The sequence below is a fragment of the Marmota marmota genome, unplaced genomic scaffold, assembly GCF_001458135.2.
Source record: "Marmota marmota marmota unplaced genomic scaffold, marMar, whole genome shotgun sequence".
Lineage (NCBI taxonomy): Eukaryota > Metazoa > Chordata > Mammalia > Rodentia > Sciuridae > Marmota > Marmota marmota.
The window spans coordinates 34,333,609-34,358,248 of record NW_026000249.1 but is presented as its reverse complement, the minus strand read 5'-3'; the positions used below and the strand labels follow the sequence as shown (position 1 = coordinate 34,358,248).

Here is a 24,640-nt window from a genome sequence, read left to right as displayed (position 1 = left end):
ATGGAACCACCATGTGACCCAGATATATCACTCCCCAGTATTTTTCCTAAAAAAAGTACCTGGGTGCAGCGGTACATGCCTGTAATCCCAGTGGTTTGGGAGGCTAAGGCAGGAGGATCACAAGTTCAAAACCATCTTCAGCAACCTAACAAAGCCCTAAGCAACTTGGCAAGACCATGTCTCAAAACAATAAATAATTATGAAAGGGCTGGGGATGAGGCTCGGTGGTGAAGAAGCACCTCTGGATTCAATCCCTGGTACCCAAAAAAAAAAAAAAAGCGCGAGAAAAAAAGAATTAAAGTCATCATATTTTAGTGATACATGCACACCCATGTTTATAGCAGCACAATTCACAATAGCCAAACTATGGAACCAGGCTATCCATCAATTGATGAATGGATTTTAAAAAGTGTGTGTGTGTGTGTGTGTGTGTGTGTGTACACACAGACGTTTTATTTGGCCATAAGAAAAATAAAATCATATTATTTACAGGAAAATGGGTGGAAGTGAAATAAGCTAAACTCAGAAAGTCATGTTTTCTCATGTGTGGAAGCTAAAGAGGAAAAAGGAAAAGAAAGGTGATGTGGCGGAGATCTCATGAAAATTAAAGAGAGTGGAGGAAAAGGACCAGGAGGTGAGAGGTGGGAAGTACTGGGGAGTAATATTTGTTAGGTGGGTTTGAGGTGCTAAGGGAACAAAGCACCAGGCAACCTGGATGCACGAAAGAACAACCAATCAGACATCAACAGACAAGCAGTGATGGTGCCTCATAACCACCTATCAATCAGCAGGGTCTCCTGACTAATCCTGGAAGGACATGAAGCTCATCAAGATCCCCCAACCAACCCCAGCAGGACAAGGGACTCTAAAAACCTCCCTTTCCTGTCCCAAGCCCAATAAAATTCTAATCTAGCTGAGCCTGAGTGTGATTCCCTGACCCACTCTGTTGGACTGGAGGGTGGACCGGAAGTGAATCTCAATAAAGCCTTGTTTAGCTGCTTTTAATCTGCCTCCTTTGATCACCAGTGCCTGACCTTACAATATTGGCCAAATTACATTGTTATATTGTGTGCATGTATGAATATGTAACAACAAATCCCATCATTATGTACAACTATAATGCACCTTTTAAAAATGTAGAAAGAATAAAAAATCAATTTGTCATTGAAGGTCATAAATTGGTTATAGAATGGCTGAGGATATAGCTCAGTTGGCAGGGTGCTTGCCTAGCATGCACAAGGCCCTGGTTCAATCCCAGTACCACTAAAAAAAATGGATTATGGCATTAGCTGATTATTTAAGAATGTAGAGATTTTTAAATGGCAAGCAGCAATGGCATATGTATTTGTTACAATCTGAATGTTTATGTCCCCTCAAAATTCATATGTTGAAACTGTTGGGCTGGCAGCTTTCCCTTCCCCTTCCCATCGAGGCCATGGGCAGGAACTTTTCACCAGGCTAAAGAGACTCAGCCCTTAAACTTGGCCCCTAAACCCTGCTCAGCCAAACTGCCTGAGAGTGCCCCCAGCTCCCACTTCCCAATAAAACTCCTTTTAGTGGCTTATTCTTTTTGTTTTTCTATTTTTCAGTTGTAGTTGGACACATTCTTTATTTAATTTTTTTATGTCATGCTGAGAATTGAACCCAGGGCTTCGCATATGCTAGGCGAGTGCTCTACCGCTGAGCCACAACCCCAGCCCCATGGTAGCTTATTCTTGTTCCATGGTTCCTGGCCTCTTGTGCCCTTTTCTGCTTTACAAAAACGTAATCTAAAATGTGCTGGCAGTAGGAGATGGGGCCTTTGAAACATGATTACATCATTATGGCAGAGCCTCATAAAAGAAATTAGTGTCCTTTGGAAAGAAGCCCCAGACCCAGAAGGCACCTGTAATCCTAGCAACCTGGGAGGCTGAGACATGAAAATTCCAAGTTGTAGAACAGCCTCAGCAACTTAGTGAGGCCCTAAGTAACTTAGCAAGCCCTGTCTCAAAATAAAAAATAATAAAAAAAAAACGACTGGGGAGGGGTATCAGTGATTAAGTGCCCCTGGCTTTAATCCCCAGTAGAAAAACAAAACAAAATAAAAAATCGCTGCTGCCATTTTACCATGTGAGAACACAGATAAAAGGCTCCATCTGTGAACCAGGAAACAGGGCCTACCAGATAATGAATCTGTTGGTGTCTTGATCTTGGACTTCTCAGACTTTTGAATTGTGAAAAATACATTTCTGCTATTTATAAGCCACCCAAATTATGGTATTTTTATAGCAACCCTAACAGACTAAGACAGTGTTATATGAGATACTTATAAAAAGAATTTTTGACAGGGGTTATAAATAAGAAATATGCCAGTGAGTGTTTGTGAACAGGATTTTTCATGAGAGAAAGCTGTAGGTACTCTGTCAATGGTGTTTATTTCTAAATAGAAAGATTCAGAGGGGTCATGGATCAGAAGTTTTTGAGGATATTTTTGGATGGAGTGGTTTTTTTCTCCAAACAGGCTCATGAATGAAAGATTTGCCAGTGGGTAGGTGTTATGGTTTAGTTATGAGGTGTCCCCAGAAAGCTCATATATGAGACAATGCAAGAAAGTTTAGAGGTGAAATGATTGGGTTATGAGAGTTTTAAACTAACCAGTGAATTAATCCCCTGATTGGAATTAACTGGGTGGTAACTGAAGGCAGATACTGTGTGGCTGGAGGAGGTAGGTCATTAAGGGTGTGTCTGTTGTGGTGTATATTTTGTCTATGGTGAGGGGAGGCTTTCTCTGCTTCCTAGTGCTATGTCCCCAAATGCTTTCCTCCACCACACTCTTTGGCTCATCTCAGGCCCCGAGGAATGGGGTCAGCCATCTATGGACTGAGACCTCTGAAACTGTGAGCCCCCAAAATAAACTTTTTCCTCCTTAAATTGTTCTCATCAGGACTTTTGGTCACAGCACCAAATAAAAAATGTTAACTAAAACAGTAAATATCTATAAAAGGGAGATTGCCCAATGGGAGTCATCAATGGGAATGTCAGTAAGATATTCATGAATAGAGGAAATAGCTCAGAAGTGATCACAGTTTGCAGAATCCTAAGAATGAATCACAATATGTTTTGCCCTTGTATGAACTCCTTGAGTGTGAGTAAAAACCTGAGTATGATGAGATTTCATGCTGTGATTACAGTACATTATATGGCAAAAGGGATCATGCAGATCTAATTAAGGTTATGAATTAGTTGATTTTAAAATAGGGAGATTATTCAGGTGAGCCTAATCTAAATACAGGAACCTTTTAAAAAGACAGTTTTCTCCTGCTGATGGCAGAAGAGGAAGTCAGGGAGATTGGAAGCATGAGAATCATTTCGCATGTCCTAGCTGGCTTTGAAGATGAAGAGGCCCAGGTGATGATTTATGTTAAGCTAATTTTGTGGCAATTTGTTATAGATCTCTCTCTGTCAATAGAAAATGAATACATTTTTTTTTATTGTTTGTAACAGGGATTGAACCCTGGGGCTCTTAACCACTGAACCATATCCCAGCCCTTTTTTATATTTTATTTCCAGACAGGGTCTTGCTGAGTTGCTTAGGGCCTTTCTAAGTTGATAAGGCTGGCCTCAAACTGGCAATCCTCATGCCCCAACCTCCCAAATTGCTGGGATTATAGGTGTGTGCCACTGCGCCCAGCAATACATTAGTATTTGCCAGTGGGTATTTGTGAAAGATAGCATATGGCACATTATAGACAGAGGACTTTTTGTTTGCTGTTTTTAGATATGCATAACAGTAGGGTGCATTTTGACTTATTGCGCATGCATAGGGTGCAATTCATTATAAATTTGATCTCATTCTTGTGGTTGAACATGATATGGAGTTACACTGGTCATGTATTCTTATATGAGCATAGGAAAGTTATGTCCCATTCATTCTACGTGTCTTTTCTATTCCCATCTCCCCTCCCTTCCCTTCATTCTGTTTGTTTAATCCAAAGAACTTTAATACTTCCCCTCCTTATACTCCCTTGTTATAGATTAGCATCCATATATCTGAGAGTACATTCAACCATTGGTTTTTTGGAGCTGGCTTATTTCACTTAGCATGATAGTCTCCAGTTCCATCCATTTACCAGCAAATGCCATAATCTCATTCTTCTTTAAGGCTGAGTAATATTCTATTGTGTATATGTACCATATTTTCTTTATCCATTCATCTGTTGAAGGGCACCTGTGTTGGTCCCATAGTTTAGCTATTGTGAATTGAGCTGCTATAAACATCGATGTGGCTGCATCACTGTAGTATGCTGATTTTAAGTCCTTTGGGTATAAACAGAGGAGTAGGATAACTGGGTCAAGACAGAGGACTCTTCAAGGGAATTTATTAACAAGGGTTTAGGGATATGCTATCTATTGTCTAGGTGACAATCAATATTTATAAATGTGGGGACTTTCTCAGTGAGGACTGCATAATGGAAAACTGTTATGGGTTGGCTTGCTTTCTCCCACTACCACCAAAGAGGCTCTGAAGTCCTAACCACCAGGCTTCCAAACATGACCTTACTTGGAAATAGGAAGAGGAACATTATTACTTGAGGGGTGATTGTCCATGGAAGTCTTTGAAATTTGGTATTTGCCAGTGTGAGGGGTTTTCACACTAGAAAACAGTGTACAAGTCTCATAATGAGAATAAAAACTTTATAAATGAGCATATTCTGTTTGTAACGCCTCTAGGAGAGATTGTCAGAATCATGAGTCAAATTGAAATTGCTGCATGAAATTATTGCTGCTAATACTATACATTATTCTGATATTGTAAATTACCATTCCTAGTCTTAAACATGATTTAAAATCCTGAAAAGAATCATTAATGATAAGATTTATAACTAATAATTAAATTATATTTATGATTACTACTACTAATAATAATTAATACAGAGGGCTGGCTTATGTGTCTAGCACTATTATAAGCTCTTCACATATATGATTTTATATAATATTCATATTGTCACCAGTGTGGTGGTGCACACCTGTAATCCTAGCAACTTGGGAGGCTGAGTCAGGAGGATTGTAATTTCAAGGCCAGCCTCAGCAACTTAGCCAGACCCTGTCTCAAATTTTTAAAAACGAAGGACTTGGGATGTAACTCAGTGGTAAACTACCCCTGGATTTGATCCTTTGTGCTTCAATAAATAAATAAACTGAAAAAAATATTCACATTGTCCCTATGAGTTAGGTATTATTTTTGTTCCCATTTTATAGATGCAAAAACTGAGGCATAGAACACTAATATGATTTCCAAAGACACAGAACTAGGACAAGGCCAGGGCAGGATTTTCCCCAAAATTTTAAGCAGGCACTAATGAAAGTTTAAAAAAAAAATCTTTCACGATTCCCAGAAGTAAATGTAGGGTAAACATTTCAACATAGAGTCACAAGAAACAACTTTCTCAATAGAAAACCTAAAGCTCAGGAAATAATACCAACAGTTAATAAATGGGATGGCATTAAATTAAAAAGCTTCTTCACAGCAAAGGGAATAATAATGTGAAGAGAGAACCTACAGAATGGAAGAAAATCTTTGCTAGCTACTTTTCTTACAGAGGATTAATCCAGAATATATAAAGAACTTTAAAAAAAAAACACCCAAAGGGCCAAGTAACCCAATAAATTAACAAATGAATGAATAGATACCTCTGAAAAAATACAAATAGGCAAGATGCACAAGACCCAGGGTTCAATCCCTGGCATCACACACACACACACACACACACACACACACACACACATACACACACCAAAAAAAACACAAATAGGCAAGAAACATGAAAAAATTTTCAACATTATTAACAATTAAGTAAATGCAAAAAAATCTTGCAAAGATTCAAATTTTAAAAATACTGACTTAGTTTAGATATTTATTTTTATAATCTTTCTTTGTAAACAGTTTTATTGAGACATAATTCACACACAATGAAATTCACCTATAACGTAACAATTACATTAGTTTTAGTATATTCACAAAGTTGTACAAACATCACAATAGAATTTTAGAATATTTTCATCATCCCAAAAGGAAACCTCTTACCCATTAGAAGTCACTCTTCATTTTTTTTTTTTTTCGGTACTGGGGATTGAACGCAGGGGTGCTTAACCACTCTCCACTATCACTCTCCATTTTTATATTGCTCCCCACCCCAGCCCTAGACAACCACTAATCTACATTTTTACTTTATAGATTTGCTTATTCTGGACATTTCATATAAATGTAATCATATAATATGCAGTCTTTTGCTTCTTTCAGTTAACATGTTTCAAAGATCATCCATGCTTATATATCATTCCTTGTTCATGTGTGTGTGGTACTGGGGACTAAGTATCTCATGCATGCTAGACAAGTGCTGTATCACTCAGCTACATCCCCAACCCTTTTTATTTTATTTTGAGACAGGGTCTCACTATGTTGCCAAGGCTGGCCTTGAACTTCCTCCTGCCTCAGCCTCCTGAGTTGCTGGTATTCCAGGTTTGCACCTCCATGCCTGGCCATCATTCCTTTATAGCACTAATTAATATTCTATTGTATGCACACACCACATTCTGTTTATCTATTCATCAGTTAATGGGAATTTGTGTGGTTTCTACTTTTTGGCAACTATGAATAATGCTGCTGTGAATATCTGTGTACAAGTTTTTGTTGAGTGTGTGTTTTCCTTTCTCTCAGATAGATACCAAAGAGTGGAATTCCTAGATCACATGGCAACTGTATGATTAGCATTCTGAAAAAAACTGCCACACTGTTTTCCAAAAAGGCTGCACTGCTTTACATCCCATCAACAATGTAAAAGTGTTAAAGGGCTGGGGTTGTGACTCAGTGGCAGGTTTGAGCCTCAGCATCAGATAACAAATAAAGGCATTCTGTCCATCTGCAACTACAAAAAAAATTTTTTTAAAGTGTTCCAATCCTTGGCAACACTTGTTATTGTCTCATTTTTTTTATTCTATCCATTTCTAGAGGATATAAAGTGATATCTCATTTTATTTTGTTTTGGTTTGTTTGTTTTTGTGGTGCTGGGAATGGAACGCAAGGCAAGTGCTCTACACTGAGCTACATCCCGAGCCATGACCCCTAATGGCTAGTGATGTTCCATATCTATTCATGTGTTTATTGGGCATTTGTATGTCTTTGGGAAATTATCAACTTAAAACCTTTGCCCATTTTTAATTGGGTTATTTATGCTTTTATATCCAAGTTTAAGAGTTCTTTATGTATACTGGATACAAATCTTTAACCAGATATGGGATTTGCAAATTTATAGCAGAAAAGTTTTTGTGATAAAGTCCCATTTACCTACTTTTTGTTTTATGAGATGTGTTTTTGCTATCACATCTAAGAAGCCATTCAGGGCCAGCATTGAAATGTTGATCTGGCTTTAGTATTCTTATGTGTTACACCACACTGAGTATCTAGAAATTAAATCACTGTTAATAATATTGTAGTTTAAGTTCTTATCATGAGAGTTTCATATTTCGGTTTTAAAAATACCCATGGAGGGCTGGGGTTGTAGCTCAGAGGTAAAGTGTTCACCTAGCATGCATGAGGCACTGGGTTCAATTCTCAGCACCAATATAAAATAAAGATATTGTCACCACCTAAAACTAAAAAATAAATATTTTTTAAAAAATAAAAATAAAAATCTCCAAGGAGCAAAGACATCCCATAGTCATCCTTCAATCTTAGCACAGACATCTGAAGGATACTGGGTAGAGATGTGATTCCCATTAAAGGAGGACTGGTACAGAAGTTACCCACTGAGATGGATCCTATGCTACACACCTTTTATGCCTGTGATCCCCACCATGCGCATCCTCTCAGCTATCACAGAGATTCAACACTGACACAGTGAATGCTGGGGAGCGCTCACTTTAATGGATTTTCTAAAAGGGTAATGGAAGGAAACAGTGACCCCAGGGCACCAGATGTCCTGCCATGAGTCCACACCAGGGCTCTGAAGCAGGCAGCCTCTCTATAGAAATTGCTCCCCTGTGGCAAGGATCTTACTGGGAAAAAGGTGTTCCCTCTACAGCCTGCAATTCTCAGTTGCTGTTTAACGTCCTCAGTTGCATCCAGTGGGTACAGTAGTCCCCTTTATCCATGGTTTTACTTTCCACATTTTCAGTTATCTATAGTACATGGAAATAATACATGGAAAATTCCAGAAATAAATAATTTGTAAGTTTTAAATTGCATGCCATTTTGAGTAGAATGATGAAATATTACACTGTACTGCTTGTTACAGTTTATTGTTATGTGTCCTATTTTATTGTTATTGTTAATCTCTTACTGTGTTTAATTTATGAATTAAACTTTATCATATGTATGTATAATAGAAAACAGTATATAGAGAGTTTGATATGGTCTACAGTTTCAGGCATCTGTTAGGGATTGTGGCATGTTGTATCCTCTGCACATAACAGAGGACTATTGTACAACAGTCCTTGGGGTTGAAAAATAGTTGAAGAGACCAGAAAACATCAGTATGAAATCTGAACATTGCTGGATTGGGGTAACAAGAGTAAGGTAACCTATTCTAGGTATTAGGGAGCAGCTAGAAAGAGGCAGAAGAATCCAGGACTGAGAACACATCCCAAGAAACTGAAAAATAGCCACCGGGTTCAAAGACCAGTCCTGTAGTGATATAAACAGTCAGAATGATTATCAAATAGCCAGCAGGGCCAGAGATCAGTCCTTATAGTTAGTGGACAGGCAAAGAGAATATAACAACAACCAAATGGAAGAGGAAACCATCCCCAAATGTTATGTAACAGTGAGAAATACCTAAGCAGGCAGCCAGAGAGAACAAGGATCTATCTCTAGCACTCAGGGGACAGCCAGAGAAGCAAGAAAATAGCTAGAGGTACAGGCAAAGCCTTCAGATCTGGGGAACAGCAGGACTGTCAAACATCTGGAGAGACCACAAGAGTCCTTCTATTTGGAAAACAGTCCAAAGGCCTACAAAATAGACAGAGGCAGAGAGGATAGACCCCACAGCCAACAAGACCAAGGAACCCTCCCTGAAGCTCAGTGAACATTCAGAGAAACAAGACAATAGCCTGAAGAACTGGGGAACTACCAATTCTTCAGGAACAATTACAGTGATGGAAAGAACAGCCAATAAACCAGCCTAAAGAGATCAGGCAACACTGATTGGTCCTAAGATACGGTCACCAGAAGTGTGTGGCATCACCATAGAGATCAAAGCCAGTTCTGGTGACCAGTGAGGATTTAATAGAATGATAGGAACTGACATAGCATCAGCACACATGGCTATGGGAAATCATGGGGGTCCAAAACATTGTCATGGTGGCTAATGTGGTGTCATTTAAAACCCTAAAGAGCTTTAATGAAGGAGAGCCTCCAATGCACCTCTGGCATTATGCTGGAGCACATGAGGTCAGTACACTGCACCAGGGGACAATGAAGCATCAACCTACATGGGGATGGGGCCAGTGAATGGGATGATGCTGTGATGGAGACTAAACTACTTTTTAGTGGTGCTTGAGAGCTAATCAGCAAAGTGATTAAGGGCTAAAGTGGGGTCAGCAGACACTGGTTTCATTTTTTGTTGTGTTTTTTTTTGTTTTGTTTTGCATTTTGTTTTTGGTACCAGGGATTGAACCTGGGGGCGCTTAACCATGGAGCCACATCCCCAACTCCCCCTGTTTTTTTAGATGTTGATGGACCTTTATTTATTTATTTATTCATTTATGTGCGGTGCTGAGAATCAAACCCAGTGCCTCACAACATGCTAGGCAAGTGCTCTACCACTGAACTACAATCCCAGTCCATCCCCAGCCCTTTTTTAAAAATACTTTATTTGTAGACAGGGTCTCACTAAGTTGCTTAGGATCTCACTAAGTTGCTAAAGCTAGCTTGGAACTTGCAATCCTCCTGCCTCAGCTGATTTTTTATGAAGCTCAAAGACCCTGTAGTTATCACCAAGATTATCAGACACCGTGATGGCATTAATGTAGGGTAGACAGGTATTGTGACTGAGAAACATGAGGCAAAGACAGTGGCTAGTAGTCATAGCATTGAGTCTAATAGTGACCGGCTCTGAAGTAGGGCAGAATCACTCTGCTGGGGCATCATTGCATCCAGACACTCTAACAGCAGCTAATGGAGAATCAACGTGCACAGTGATGGAGATCATTGCATTGTCAGCAAACACCGTGATTGGGCTTTGTAAGGGTCAAAGACATTCTTCATGACTGCTGAATGACCAGCAAGGTGAGGTTAATGTGGACTCAGCAAATACTGTGCTGGGAATTCATGGAGGTTAAAGTCTGTGCTCTTGTAATTAATTGGGAATCAGCTGACAGAGTGATGGTAAGCTAGGGTACAATCAGCAAATACGTTGCTGGAGCATCATGGGTATCAAAGAATCTAGATAGCTATTTACTGGAGGATCAACAGAACTATGAAAGTGGCTAATATGGGATCAGTAGACTGTACTGATGAGGCCTTAAGAAGCGAATGATACAATCCCCATAGTTAATGGGGAGACCCATCAGACACAATGACTGGACTACCATGTGGACAAAAACTATGGTGATAGGCCCTAAAGGGGGTCATACTATGTACTGATAGCAAATAAGTCTAAAGACATTAATGTCAGCAGAAACATTGATAGGCTGTAATATATGGTTGGAAGACACAGTAATGGGGCCTATTATAGGGAACATGGATACCACTGTGTCCTCAAGGTTAAGAAACCTTGAAACTTGGCAAGTGAGAAATCAGAAGACAGAAGGACAAGGTCAAATGAGTTCTGAAGACACCAGGACTCAGAAGGATCAGATTCACCATACTGGTGGCTAACTGGGGAACAACAGACAGACCTTGACGAAAGTGTACTGTGGAAGACACACTGTGCAGATGTGATCTAATGATGGGTGAGCAGACACCATGATGACAACTCAGTGGGTTAAATACATCATACTGGTAGCCAATGGGGCACCAGAGGACAAAATGGTGAGGTCAACAGACACTACATTAGTCTGAAGGAAGGTGGTAAGACACATGGCTGTGAGGTGATGGGAGGTCACTGTCCCCATGCTCAATGTAAAGGACAGTAAGCTACAAAACCAACCTGAAGGAGAATCACCAGTCTTATCAGGGGGCTGATCAAACTTGATGTCAGCTAATGGGGTCAGCAAGAATTGTAATGGCAGCTCATGGGGATGGCAAGACATGGTGCTGTGAGCTAATGGGAGTTTGGCAGACTCTGCTGGGGATAAGGGTGTGATCAAACAAGGTTTTGTGGGCTAGTTGTCAGTCGGCAGACATTGTGCTCTGGTCTGCAGAGCTGTGAGCTAATGGGGAGTTAGTAGACATGGGATGGTAAGTCATGGAGGTAAAAACTAGTGGGGTGGAGACTAATGTTAAGTTGGGAAGAGACTGTGGTTAGACTTCTGAGGATCAAATCTACACTGTGGAGTGGAGGAATGCCCTGGTCATGATGGTAGTTAAAGGAGGGTCAGCATATCCCAGCAGGGGCCTCAGAAAAGGTCATATTCAGGGGTAAAGACAATTTCTAAAGCCTTAAGAGGATGGGGGTTTTCCACTGTCCAAGTTTTTCATCTGCTTTAGTGGCCAGTATTCCTGATTTTTTTTCCTCAGGAAACCCAAGTCTTGACTCCTGGAATGAGAACAGAACACTTTTTATTGTTTTGTTTTCACATTTTAATTGAGACATAACTTATATACAATACAATGCATACATTTTAAGCTGCCCATTTGATGACTATTGTATACACCCATCAACACACACTCCAATCAAGATATGAAATATTTTCATCAACCCAAGAAGTTCTTTCCTACCCTTTATGAGTTAATATCCACCTCCAGAGGCAACCACTGGTCTGTTTTGTTACTATAGATGCCCTGTATTTAGGTTTGACATTTTCCATAATAAACTATTGAAACACAAAATTTTTAAAACATCAAATCTGATTTTCTTTTAAATGGGTGAGATAAAGATTGGAAGAGTTGATGAAATGGCTTTTTGATACATTTAATACTTAGTAAACCAGAGTAAGGGCATGCTGTATAGAAAATACAGGAAGGATAGTATATATATTCAATATATGCTGTAGTGTGGGTGTCTGAGGATTAATTGAAATGCCCTGTGTATCATAAGCATGTATCATAAGCAGCCGCCTTCTGCAGGCCATTTCCACCGTAGAAAAGGAATCCTATCCTATTTCCCATATTTCCGCTATCCAGAACCTCCACTCTTTTGCTGATGCAAGCAAGGGTTATGACCTGCTTCCTGCTGGCACTGAGGATTAGATCCACATAAGAATTCAACAGAGAAACGTCTGGAAGACCCTTACTACTGTCCAAGGAGTCGCTGGTGATTACGATTAAAAGAAACTAATGGAGGTGTTTAGGAAGAAATTTGCCTGCAATGGTACTGTAATTGAGCATCCAGAATATGGAGAAGTAATTCAGCTACACGGCGACCAGCGCAAGAACATGCCAGTTCCTGGTAGAGATTGGACTGGCTAAGGGCAATCAGCTGAAGGTTCATGGGTTTGAAGTGCTTGTGGCTCACTGAAGCTTAAGTGAAAATTTCCTTGCAATAAGTAGAATTTCCCTTCTGTCCCTTGTCATAAGTTTAAAAACCTCACAGCTTGTATAATGTAACCATTTGGTTATACATGTATGTGTATATGTGGGTGTATGTGTGTGTGTATGTATATATATATACACACATATACATACACACACACACACACACACACACACATATGAGCAAAGTTGCTGTTAAAATTTTAGAGGACTAGCTGGACACAGTGGTGCAACACCTGTTATCCCAGCATCTGGAGAGGCTGAGACAGGAGGACCTTGAGTTCAAAGCCAGCCTCAGTAACTTAGCGAGGCACTTAGCAAGAGTACCTTGTGTAAGTAAAAGAGACCTGTCTCTAAATAAAATATCAAAAGGGCTGGGGATGTGGCTCACTGGTTAAGTACCCCTGGGTTCAATCCTCAGTACCAAAAAAATTTTTTAGAAGACGAATATTAAGTGCTGGTGATGATAGGAACTTCTCAAACTTCTGACACTATAAAGTAATCCAATTCAGAAGGAAAAAAAAACAATGAAGTTGACAAACTTTGACGCAGATTAATCAGGGCCCAGGTAAGACACAGAAACCACACCCATTATTTTCACAGAGAAAAGTTATTTTAAATAACAATTGCTTATAAAATTGGAGAATTCCCACATATAACTTAAGAGACAAAAAGAAAACAAATTTAAGTTTTCAGGGAGGTAGCAACTGTAGAAAGCAGCTAGGCTAGGTAGTAACAAAAGGATACCATTGGAGTTATTAAAAATTAGAAAGGTGGAAGAGGGGTCCCATGTGACTGGGACTCATGCCTCTAAGGAGGTTTTATCAGCCAGCTGATGCCTATGTCTCAAAGCGGGTGGAGTCCCATAAAGCTGAATCTGGGGGGACTGGGAAATCTCAAAGTGCACAAAACTGCTTCTATGACAAGGAATTCTGCTGCCTAGTGAAAACGCAGTGTTGGCTGGACACACAGATGAAGGAGGAGCTAACAGGAAGGGGCAAAAGGACCGAGTCCCTTTTTTCCCCCTCTCTCTCCAGTCCTAAAATTTACATCTAGTATCTCTTCTTGGCAGAGAGAAGCTGGCAATTCAGAAATGTGGTTTTTAGACTCACAAAGTATAATCTAGAAAGGTGGGTTTGGAGCTGGGACACAAGAGCTTAATAACTGCTGGCTGAGGTGGCACACACCTGTAATCCCAGCTGCTTGGGAGGCTGAGGCAGGAAAATCACAAGTTTGAGAGCAATCCAGGCAGCTTTGAGAGACCTTGCCTCAAAATAAGACATAAAAAGGACTGGGGATGTAGCTCAGTTGTAAAGTGCCCCTGGGTTCAATCTCCAATACCAAAAAAAAAAAAAAAAAGAGCTTAGTAACTGGCACATCACTACACCCTATGAATCAGCAGTTCCACTTCTAGGTCACAAAACACAGAAACAATACAATGTCCTCACAAGGGGAATGGAGAGGGGAATAAATAAATTAGACTTTTATCAACATGGATAGATATTGAGAAGGTAGCATCACATAAAAAAAGCCAGCTACCAAATTTTATTTTATTTTATTTTTTGGTGGAACTACAGATTGAACCCAGGGCCTTGTGCATGCTAGGCAAGCACTATACCTACTGAGCTATATCCCCAGCCCACCAAATTTTATCTATAGTGTGACAGCATCTGTGTAACATTAACAAGACCATGTAGTATTATACATTGCAGACTTCATTCTATACAAAAAGAAATCTCAAAGTGGATTGAAATTCTAAATGTTGGTAGAAACTTTAACTGCAGAGAAAAGTATAGAAAAAAAAAACTTCAGCAGAAGAATGAACAAAATGAATCAGTCACGGATTGAGAGAACACATTACATAACACACGAAAAAGGATTTTTATAATCTCATATATTAAACACCATTTCAACCAGGAAGTAAAACATGAACAGCCTATTAGAAAACAGTGAGCATACCAAGCACAGGGGCACCTGCATGTAATCCCAGCAACTCATGAGGCTGAGGCAGGAGGATCACAATTTGAAGCCACCTTCAGTAACTTAGTGAGGTCCTGTGTCAAAATAAAAAATAAAAAAGACTTGGGATGTGGCTTAGTGGTTAAGCACCCCTGGGGTCATTCTCTGGTACAGAAAAAAAGAAAGACAAAAGAGGGGCTGGGGTTGTGACTCAGTGGTAGCATGCTTGCCTAGCACACATGACACACTGGATTCAATTCTCAGCACCACATTCAAATAAATAAAATAAAGATCCATCAACAACTAAAAATTTTTTTAAAAAAGAAAAGAAAACAGTGAGCACCAGCTACTTTGGAGGCTGAGGCAAGTTCAAGGCCAGCCTTAGAAGCATAGTGAAACACTGTCTCAAAATAAAAAAGGACTGTGGCTGTGGCTCAGTGGTAAAGTGCCCATGGGTTCAATTCTCAGTACCAAATAATCATTGAGGAAAGAGTGTGAACAGTCAATACATGGAAGGAAAAACCTGAAGGGCCAAACGGATAAGATATTCAGCTTCACCACCAACTGGGGAAATACAAATGAAAATAACAAGGAGCTGCCCCCTAAGGGGGTCAGGAACTAGCTTTCCACCAAGCTAGGTGCCACACCATGATAGGGGTATTCTGAGTGCTCTGGTAATCAGATGCCCCAAGGGGCTTGATCCAGGGGTGGGGAGGGTCTTTAGGGAGGGGCTTTTTCTATTGCACATGGCAAGGGCCGGCCTAAGTGAGTTCTCCGGTGTTCTGTGAGGTGTGCCTTCCGGCAGAAAGCCTTCCCACACTCTTGACATTCAAAGGGTCTCTCCCCCGTGTGAATTCGCTGATGCTCAATGAGACGGGCTTTCACATAGAAGGCATTTCCACACTCGCTGCATTCATACGGTTTCTCTCCTGTGTGCGTTCTCCGGTGCTGGCGAAGGGACTTCCTCATGCTAAAGATCTTCCCACACTCAGTGCATTCATAGGGTTTCTCTCCTGAATGCCTTCGCTGATGCTCGATGAGACGTGCTTTCACGTAGAAGGCATAACCACATTTGTTGCATTGGTAAGGCTTCTCTCCCGTGTGAATTCTCTGATGGACCCCAAGAGAGGAGTGCACACTGAAAGCTTTCCCACATTCATTGCACTGATAGGGTTTCTCACCCGTGTGGATCCTTTGATGATTACTGAGAGTCATCTTCATTCGGAAGAACTTCCCACATTCTGCACATTCATAAGGTTTCTCCCCTGTGTGAATGCTCTGATGTTGATTTAAGGATTTCTTTGCCCTGAAATTTTTCCCGCATTCCCCACATTCATAGGGTTTCTCCCCCGTGTGAGTTCTCTGGTGCTGGGTGAGGGCTATCTTGACACGAAATGGTTTCCCACATTCAGTACACTTGTAGGGTTTCTCCCCCGTGTGGGTCCTCTGGTGGATGGTGAGAGTTGCCTTCTCGGAAAAGGTTTTCCCACATTCTGTACATTCATAGGGTCTCTCTCCTGTGTGGGTTCTCCTGTGTAAAATGAGTTGTGACTTCCGGCCAAAAGATTTCCCACATTCAGGGCATTCGAAAGGCTTCTCCCCTGTGTGAGTTTTCTGATGGGCAATGAGGTATGATCTGGCACTGAAGGTTTTGGCACAGTCGCCACATTCATAAGGTTTTTCCCCTGTGTGTATTCGCAGATGTTCAACCAGGTTTGATTTCCTGCAGTATGCCTTCCCACATTCGTGACATTCAAAGCTTTTATCTCCAGTGTGTGTTCTTTTCTGTTGAAGGAAGCCGGTTTCCTGGTGGAAGCCTTTCCCACATCCATTATATTCAACGTTTTGATTCAAACTGTGAAGACTCTGATGCTGAAGCAGGCTGTTATCCAGCCTGAGGGCATTAGCCCCAACAGAGCTGTTGCCACACAGTAGCGAGAGAGATCCTTTAAAAACAAACCAGAGTCTGTTACTCTTTGAGGTACTAACACCTTCAAATGGCTTCTTTCATAGTGTAAAATTAAACTCCACCAGAGCCTTTATAATTTATATCATTTTGGCCCCCTGATGACTCACTGATACTACCTCTCAACATTTTTCCCTCTTTTGCCCTGGCCTTTTTGCAAGTCCCAGGAGATGTCACTTAGACTAGGCTTAGGCACTGGGTTCAATCTGCCCACAATATTCAAAATTCATACGGCTCAGCCAGGTGTGGTGGTGTACACTTGTAATCCCAGCAACTTGGGAGGCTGAGGCAGGAGGATTGTGAGTTCAAAGCCAGCCTCAGCAATTTAGTGAGGTCCTCAGCAACTTGGCAAGACCCTGTCTCTAAATAAAATATAAAAAGGGCTGGGGAGCTGGGCATGGTGACACATGCCTATAATCCCAGTGGCTCAGGAGGCTGAGGCAGGAAGATTATGAGTTCAAAGCCAGCCTCAGCAAAAACTAGGCACTTAGCAATTCAGTTCCTGTCTCTAAATAAAATACAAAATAGGGCTGGGGATGTGGCTCAGTGACCTAGTGCTCCTGAGTTCAATCCCTGGCACCCCCTCCCCCCCAAAAAAGGGCTATGGATGTGGCTCAGTGGTAAGTGTCCCTAGATTCAATCCCTGGTACAAAAAAAGAAAAAGAGTACTGGATAACTTGACAAAAATCAAGATAAAACAACAGTGAATTGTGAGCATGATGTTGGGGTATGGAATTTAGGTATCGAAAGCAGTTAAACCTTCTGTCCTTATTTTCAAAGAGTTAGGCCTAGCAAAAGAGATTCCTAGAATATATTGTACAAGGATACCCTCTGACCTGAATTCCTGGGATCTCACTCCCCCTGTGTTCCATATGTCTGTTTCTTACATACTCACCTGAGTAACCATGATCTGAAGATTCCTCCTCTAATATCCACAGTTCTTCTCCTCGCTCCAATTTGAAGATCATCTCTGGTTTGGCCACGCAGAGGCCTGTTAATGGGAAATGGCACAGGACGTGGGCCAAGATGTCTGAGCTTTGGGGCCTCTGATGAAGGAGGAAGGTGCATCTTCATGAGCTGCACAAGGAAGGGGGCCCATTTAAACCTTTCACTGGGGAGGTGAGAATACACACAGTTCTTCCTGGTGCCATAAACTGTTCAGCCAGTGTGACCCTTGAATCTGAAACTAAAATATCACTAAACTCTACAGAGGCTGAATGTGGTCTAGTGAACACATGCTCCCAGGAGTTACAAAAACAAATATCCTCACCCACAGATGCCAGGTTGCTGTAGGTCTCCAGCATCACATCCTTGTGCATGGTCCTCTGAGCAGGGTCCAGTCTGTGCCACTCTTGTCGGGTGAAATCCACAGCCACATCCTCGAATGACACGGACCCCTACAACAACAATCTCCAGTGATCAGAATTGGATGCATAAATTTTTTAAAAAAAAGATGTTTGAGAACTGATCCTTTCAATGGAGTCTTATTGAGAGCACACTAGAAAGAGGCACACCAGATACCCCATCCAGTATCTTACTTGATATTACACTTTTTTTGGGCAAAGGAAACCTGAAAAGTCACGCTACTGTGTTCATGCATTAATTCATGAAGAAAAGATTACTAAACTACTGAATTGAGACTGTGTGCCTGGTCCTCGGCAAGTTTCTGGGGAAATGAAAATGAAGAAGCCATGGGATCCGCACTCAACAAGTTCACACAAGCAACTCAGTGAGACCCTGTCTCTAAATAAAATGCAAAAAAGGGCTGGAGATGTGGCTCAGTGGTTAAGCGTCCCTGGTTTCAATCCTCAATACCTCATAAAGGGGGGGGGGGGTTTGCTGAGAACAGCAAAATGAGAGACAATGAGTCAAGGGAGGAGAAAGTGAGGTAGATCTTGAGACCCAGCAGGAGTGTCTATGGAATATTCCAATGGAAATGTCCAGCTGGAATTCAGGACAGAAGGCTGGCATAGAGCAAGGCTTGGGAGGCGAGATTATTTCACTACTATCTGAAGCTACTACAATGAATTGGGAAGCTAAGAGAGAACATGGGTTTGAGAGGAGAACCTGCTGAGAGCCATAGCCGAGTCCAAATGACGCATGGCATTTTTGCCAGAAGGAGTGGTTGAGAGGTGACAGCAAGCCATTGAGATGATAATGGTTATGTTAAGCTGTGTATATTAGACCCCTGCTGTCCGCCTCGGCCTGCTACTTTGGAGTTCTCGCGGGGATTCCCGGAGAGTTCCCATTGGTTGGGGAAGTGCCGGAGGAGGGATTTCCGGTTGGTGTGTGGTGTGTCCCAGGAGAAGGCCGCGTGGGTGGCGTTGGCGGAAAAGCACACGTGCAGTGCCGGTGAGAGTTTAAATAAAGTAGTTGCTGTTTGAGTTTAAATAAAGTAGTTGCTGTTTGAACCTACAAGGCTTTGTGGAGGCTCGGTTATTCGTGCCCAGCCACACTGCTGGCAAGAACTGAGTACAGAGTCTGAGAGGCACCAATGTGCCATGAAGATTACAAGGCAAATTTTTGAATGGTAGGGACAGAACCAGGAAAGTATGATGTTTTGGAACATAAGCCAGGAGACAGTCTCAGATAACTGTGCCATTTCCAGTTTAAGATAGTGTGACTCAGTGGTCGAGGGCTTGCCTAGCACAAGGTCCTGGGTTCCACCATCAGCACCTCCATAAGAAAAGGATAGTGAATAATAACACACCCATTCATCTCGCCTATCTTTAAAAGCTAAAAGAAGACCTTTGGGCTGAGGCATAGCTGAGTGGTAGAGAGCTTGCCTAGCATAAATGAGGCCCTGGTTCCATCCTGCACCACCAAAAAAATATTTATAATCTTCGGAGAAAAATGGAAGGCCCCTGTGAGACAAAGACACTAGGAGAAATCCTATTTTTTTTCTTCATGCAGTGCTGCCCCCAACAAAGCCTAGTGCCAACACTGCAATCCAGCAACAGCAGTCACCCTGAAGGAAAGGGAGTCCTACTCTCTGACCAGAGACAGTGGGAAGGACCCCTGCCACTTTTATCCTATCCTATCAAAGGCTGGTTCTGAAGGCAAACCTAGTTGGGAAACCCTGAGTGCCATAGTGGAAATGCTATATCTCCAGCTCTGTAGTCAGCTCAGGGAGCTACAGTGGGAGGAGGAAAAGCTTGTGGATGGGCTGGGGCTGTGGCTCAGCAGTAGAGTGCTCACCTAGCACATAAGAGGCCCTAGAAATTTAAAAAAAAAACAATCAAAAGTGAGGGCTGGGGAATAGCTCAATTGGTAGAGTGCTTGCCTCACACGCACAAGGCCCTGGGTTCAATCCCCAGCAACATGATAATTAAATAATGAAAAGAACTGAACAGAAAAATGGACAAATCTACAACAATGACTAGAGACTTCAACAGCTCTCTAGGAGTAAGAACTAGTAGACAGAAAATCAGCAAGGATATAGGGAAATTGAACACCATCAATCAACCAAATAACTTTACACTCCAAAGAAAAGATGGGTCCTTCAAGTACACATGGAATATTTACCAACATAGACCATATTCAGGATCATAAAACAATCCTCAATAAATTTAAAAGAATTGAAAACATTCCAAGTATTCTCTGATAATAAGGGAATTAAACTAGAAACCAATAATAGAAAGATGTCTGGAAAATTCCTAAATATTCAGAAACTGAAGAAGATATTGTCCATGCACAAGGCCCTGGGCTCAATCCCCAGTACTGGAAAAAAACAAACAAACAAAAACGCTTTCCACTGGTTGTGGTAGTGTGCTACTCAGGAGGCTGAGGCAAGAGGACTACTTGAGCCCAGGAGTTTGAGACCAGCCTAGACAACTAACAACAAACAAAAAAACACATTTCCACATAATGCATGGTCCAAAAAAAAAAAAAAAAAGACTCAAGGTAAATAAAAAATACTTTGAACTGAAAGAAGATTAAAATACAACATATCAGGCAGCTGGGGTGTGGCTCAGCAGTAGAAGGAGGCACTGGGTTTGATCCTCAGCACCACATAAAAGTAAATAAACAAAGATACTGCATCCATGTATAACCAAAAAAATATTTTAAAAATTAACAACATATTAGTATTTGTGGGGTATAGCTAAAGTAGTGCTGAGATAGAATTTTTTTAAAAGGAGAGAGAGACAGAGAGAGAGAATGAATCTTTTTTTATGTAGATGGACACAACACAATGCCTTTTTATTTTTTTTAATGTGGTGCTGAGAATCGAACCGGGTCCCACACGTGCTAAGCAAGCACTCTACTTCTGAGCCACAAACGCAGCCCAAGATAGAAATTTATAACAAGAAATACTTACAGTAAAAAAATCTGAAATCAACAATCTAAGCTTCTTACAAAACTAGAAATGAGAGTAACATAAACTCAATGCAAGCAGAAGAAAGGAAATGATAAAAAGACAAGCAAAACTAAATATATGGGAAAGAATTGAGAAATAAATGACACCAAAAGTTCATTTTTTAAAAAGATTGATGAAATTGATTAACTTCTTGATGGACTAAGAAAGAAAAAAAAAGAGATCACTTATTCATAGCAGAAGTAGGAGATATCACTGTATACTCCCTAGACACTGAAATGAGGAAAAAAATGAACACCTTTGTTCACATAAATTTAACAACTTAGATGAAATGGACGATTTCTATGAAATCCATAAAATACCAAAACTCACTCAAGAAGAAATAGATAACCTAAAGAACTATCTACTAAAAATTGAATTCTTAGTTGAAAGCCTCTGAAAAAAGAAATTCACAGGCCCAGATGGGTTAACTGGTCATTTCTACCAGCCATTTAAGGAATATATCAATTCTACACAATCCCTCTTTTTTTTTACTTTCTAGAAGAGAACACTTCTCAACTCCTCTTTCCCCCCCCCCCCCCCGCTAGGGATTGAAACCAGGGCCTCACACATGCCAGGTAGGCAATCTACTAACACAGAGCCACATCCCCAGCCCTCAATTGTCAGCTCATTTTGGGGGAGGTCAACATTATCCTGATTGTAAAACCAAAGACATGACAAGAAAATTACAGTCTAATATCCCTCATAAACACAGAAGAAACCTCAACAAATAGCAAATCAAATCCAGAAACATGTAAAATCATACTGTCTGATCAGTTGAAGTTTAACCAAAGAGTATAAGGCTGGCAGAAATTTTAAAAACCAATACGAGAGGCAGGAGAATTACAAGTTCTTCGAGTGTAGCCTCATTAACTTAAGGAGGCCCTAAGAAACTTGGTGAGACTCTCTCTCGAAATAAAAAATAAAAAGGGTTGGGGATGTGGCTCAGGTCTTAAATACCCCTGGCGTTTAAAAAAAATTAAAAAAAAAAAACAATATGACCCACCATATTAAGAAAGAAAGGCTTGGGGTGTAACTCAGTGGTAGAGGGCTTGGCTAGCATTTACAAGGCCCTTGGTTCAATTCCCAGTGGGAGGAGATTGGTTAATTCCATAAAGTGAGATTATGAGAAATTTTCAAATTAAAAGTTTTCTAATTCTAATCATTTGGTTAAGATAGTGGCCATCAGGGGCTGGGGTTGTGGCTCAGTGGTAGAGTGCTCGCCTAGCATGCACAAGGCACTGGGTTCAATCCTCAGCACCACATAAACGTAAAATAAAGATCTTGTGTCCACCTAAAACTTAAGAATAAATATTTGGAAAAAAAGATAGTGTCCATCAGGTTTTTCCACTATAAAGTTACCATTTCTCCCTATATAATTAAAATGAGTAATCAGTGGAGATATATTGAGATTATGTATATATTTTGTTCTTTATTAAACTTTCATCCAATAGTTTTGTACCTCTCAAAGACTTCTGTATAACTCTATTTTTAGTATTACTTGCTTGACTATTACTAGATGCTGTGATATTGTCAAATATAGATTTGGTCACCAGTCCCTGGCTTCTGACATATAACTCCCAAAATCCTTGGAATTTCTAGAGTGATAAGAGTTTTTTTATATATATGTTTATGGGGTGACTGGTGGCTGAGGGCCCCTAGTCACCCCATAAACATATGATATTTAGTCTTAAAAGGGTATTAGAAAAAAAAAGAAGGGTATTAGAAAAAAAAAAAAGGGTATTAGAAAGCTGGAACCAGGGACTGGAGAAGTAACTCATCAGTACAGCACTTATTTAGGATGTTCATGGGCCTAGGTTCAATACCCAGCATCATAATAAAGAATTACAAAAAGTCCCAATGGATGCTGTAGTTAGAAAGTAAGGGTTGATGGAGTTGAGGTTACAGTGAATGAGAGAGTTGGTATATTTGAACAGACTTCATGTGAAGTAGCTTTATCACCTTTATCTGATTGTTAGGGGGGATGAACATTGTATCTCACTGGGAAATTGTTATGATTTGGGTATGAGATGTCCCCCAAAGGCTCCTGTTGGGAGCAACAAAGGAATCATTGCTTTGAACTCCGCAGCCTTGGACAGCTAGACTGCCTTTTTGGGCTTCTCTCAGTGCAACAGTGCAGAAAGACACACCCATTTGCAAGCAGCTGCTGTTAATGAGGCAGATTCCATGCCTGGTGTGGAATTTATGGGTTCAATAGCTTTGAATGCAGATGCCTGCTTCCCTAGGAGAAAGAGATACCCATGCCTAACTGGCCCTGTGGTGCCAGCTGCCTGGAGGAGGAAGAATTACTGCTCAAGTGATAAGTCCCCAATCAAGCCAACTTCCCCACAGCCTCAGTTCCTTGTTACCTTTGAAGAACCCTTCCTCACAATAAATTCCTTTGGTGTGTTTCACTATAAATAAAGCATTTGTCTGCTTTTCCCTTTGTTAGGATCAGAACCATCAGGTTTCTTCCACTGGTCAAGCCCCTGCTTTGAATACATATAATTCTCATCTTTTGTGTTTATTTCTTTTTTAAAATATTTATTTTTTAATTATAGGTGGACACAATATCTTCATTTTACATTTATGTGGTGTTGAGGATCAAACCCAGTGCATGCTAGGTGAGCACTCTACCACTAAGCCACAAGCCCAGCCCTTGTGTTCATTTATTAATCTTACTTTCCTAGCTTTTATTTGCAGCTGGCCCATACCTCCAATGGGTACATACTCCCTTCCCACACAGGCCGTGGCAGAGAGGCTCCTGTATTAATGTAGGAATATTCAGAGATGAAAGGACTGGATTGTGAAATCTTAACTTAATTAGTCCATCCTAGCTTGAATGGACTAACTGGGTGGTATCTATAGGCAGGTGGGACACTGGGGACGTACCTTTGAAGGATGCACCTTCCCTATGGCCCCTTCCTCTTTTTTTCTCTGCTTTCAGGTGGCCATAAGTGGAGCAGTGCTTCTCCACCATGTCTGTCTGCCATGATGTTTTGCTTCACCCTAGGCCCAGAGCAATGAATTTGCTTCACCATGGACTAAACTCCTGAAACCATGAGCCAAAATAAACTTTTCTTTCTCTAAGTGGTTCTTGTCAGGTATTTTGGCCATAGTAACCAAACATTGACTAATGTGAAAATGTTTCCCCTATCTGTACTGTAAAACAGAAAATATGTAAACCCACCCTTCAAACAAGGGGGCTAGGGTATGGTTGGTCCGGGGTACAATGCTTGCCTAGCATGCATGAGGCCCTAGGTTTGATCCCCAGAAACACACACACACACACACACACACACACACCAGAACAACACAACAAAAGAAATCAGACAAACAATATGAATTAAACATGCTAAATGAGAACCAGTAAGATTACCCAAGCCCACATGATGTACAATAGAAGGAGTGGAGTGCTGGTTCAGAAAAAAATGTGGAGCCTGTCAGGACCTCCCAGTGATGGCTACTGAGACTTTGGAGTTTTTCCACTTAAGGGGTGTTTCTTACTTTGCTATGGAACATTAATTGAAGCTACCTCTGTGATGGAAGGACACAAAATGATTTTAAAATGTGAAATGCCCACTGTCTTGGGTGATGTCAGAGAAATTCTAATGAGAAGGGAAGTGCCCAGAAGAGTTACAAGTTTCTGGGCATAATCCCAGAAACTTGAAAGGTTGATGCATGAAGACTACAAGTTTGAGGCTAGCCTCAGCAACTTAATGAGATCCTGTCTCAAAAAAAAAAAAAAAAA

At 40.9% G+C, this 24,640-nt stretch overlaps 1 protein-coding gene and 1 pseudogene across 2 annotated transcripts in view; one reads left to right on the top strand and one right to left on the bottom strand.

The window, feature by feature from the left end:
* Positions 1–11,369: 11,369 nt before the first annotated feature.
* LOC107144214 lies at positions 11,370–12,688 on the top strand (annotated as a pseudogene).
* Positions 12,689–14,941: 2,253 nt separating this feature from the next.
* Positions 14,942–24,640, bottom strand: part of Znf157 (zinc finger protein 157) — a 33,170-nt gene continuing 23,471 nt past the window's right edge. The window contains exons 3-5 of one of the 2 annotated variants that reach the window (XM_015488162.2): positions 17,806–17,932; positions 17,431–17,526; positions 14,942–16,515 (exon numbers count right to left, since the gene is read on the bottom strand). In XM_015488162.2, the coding sequence (XP_015343648.1) occupies positions 15,290–16,515; positions 17,431–17,526; positions 17,806–17,932 (1,449 nt within the window). In that variant the 3' untranslated portion in view covers positions 14,942–15,289. Of the gene's footprint in view, positions 16,516–17,430; positions 17,613–17,805; positions 17,935–24,640 lie in introns of those variants that run through there. The other variant, XM_048796400.1, reaches the window with a different exon arrangement.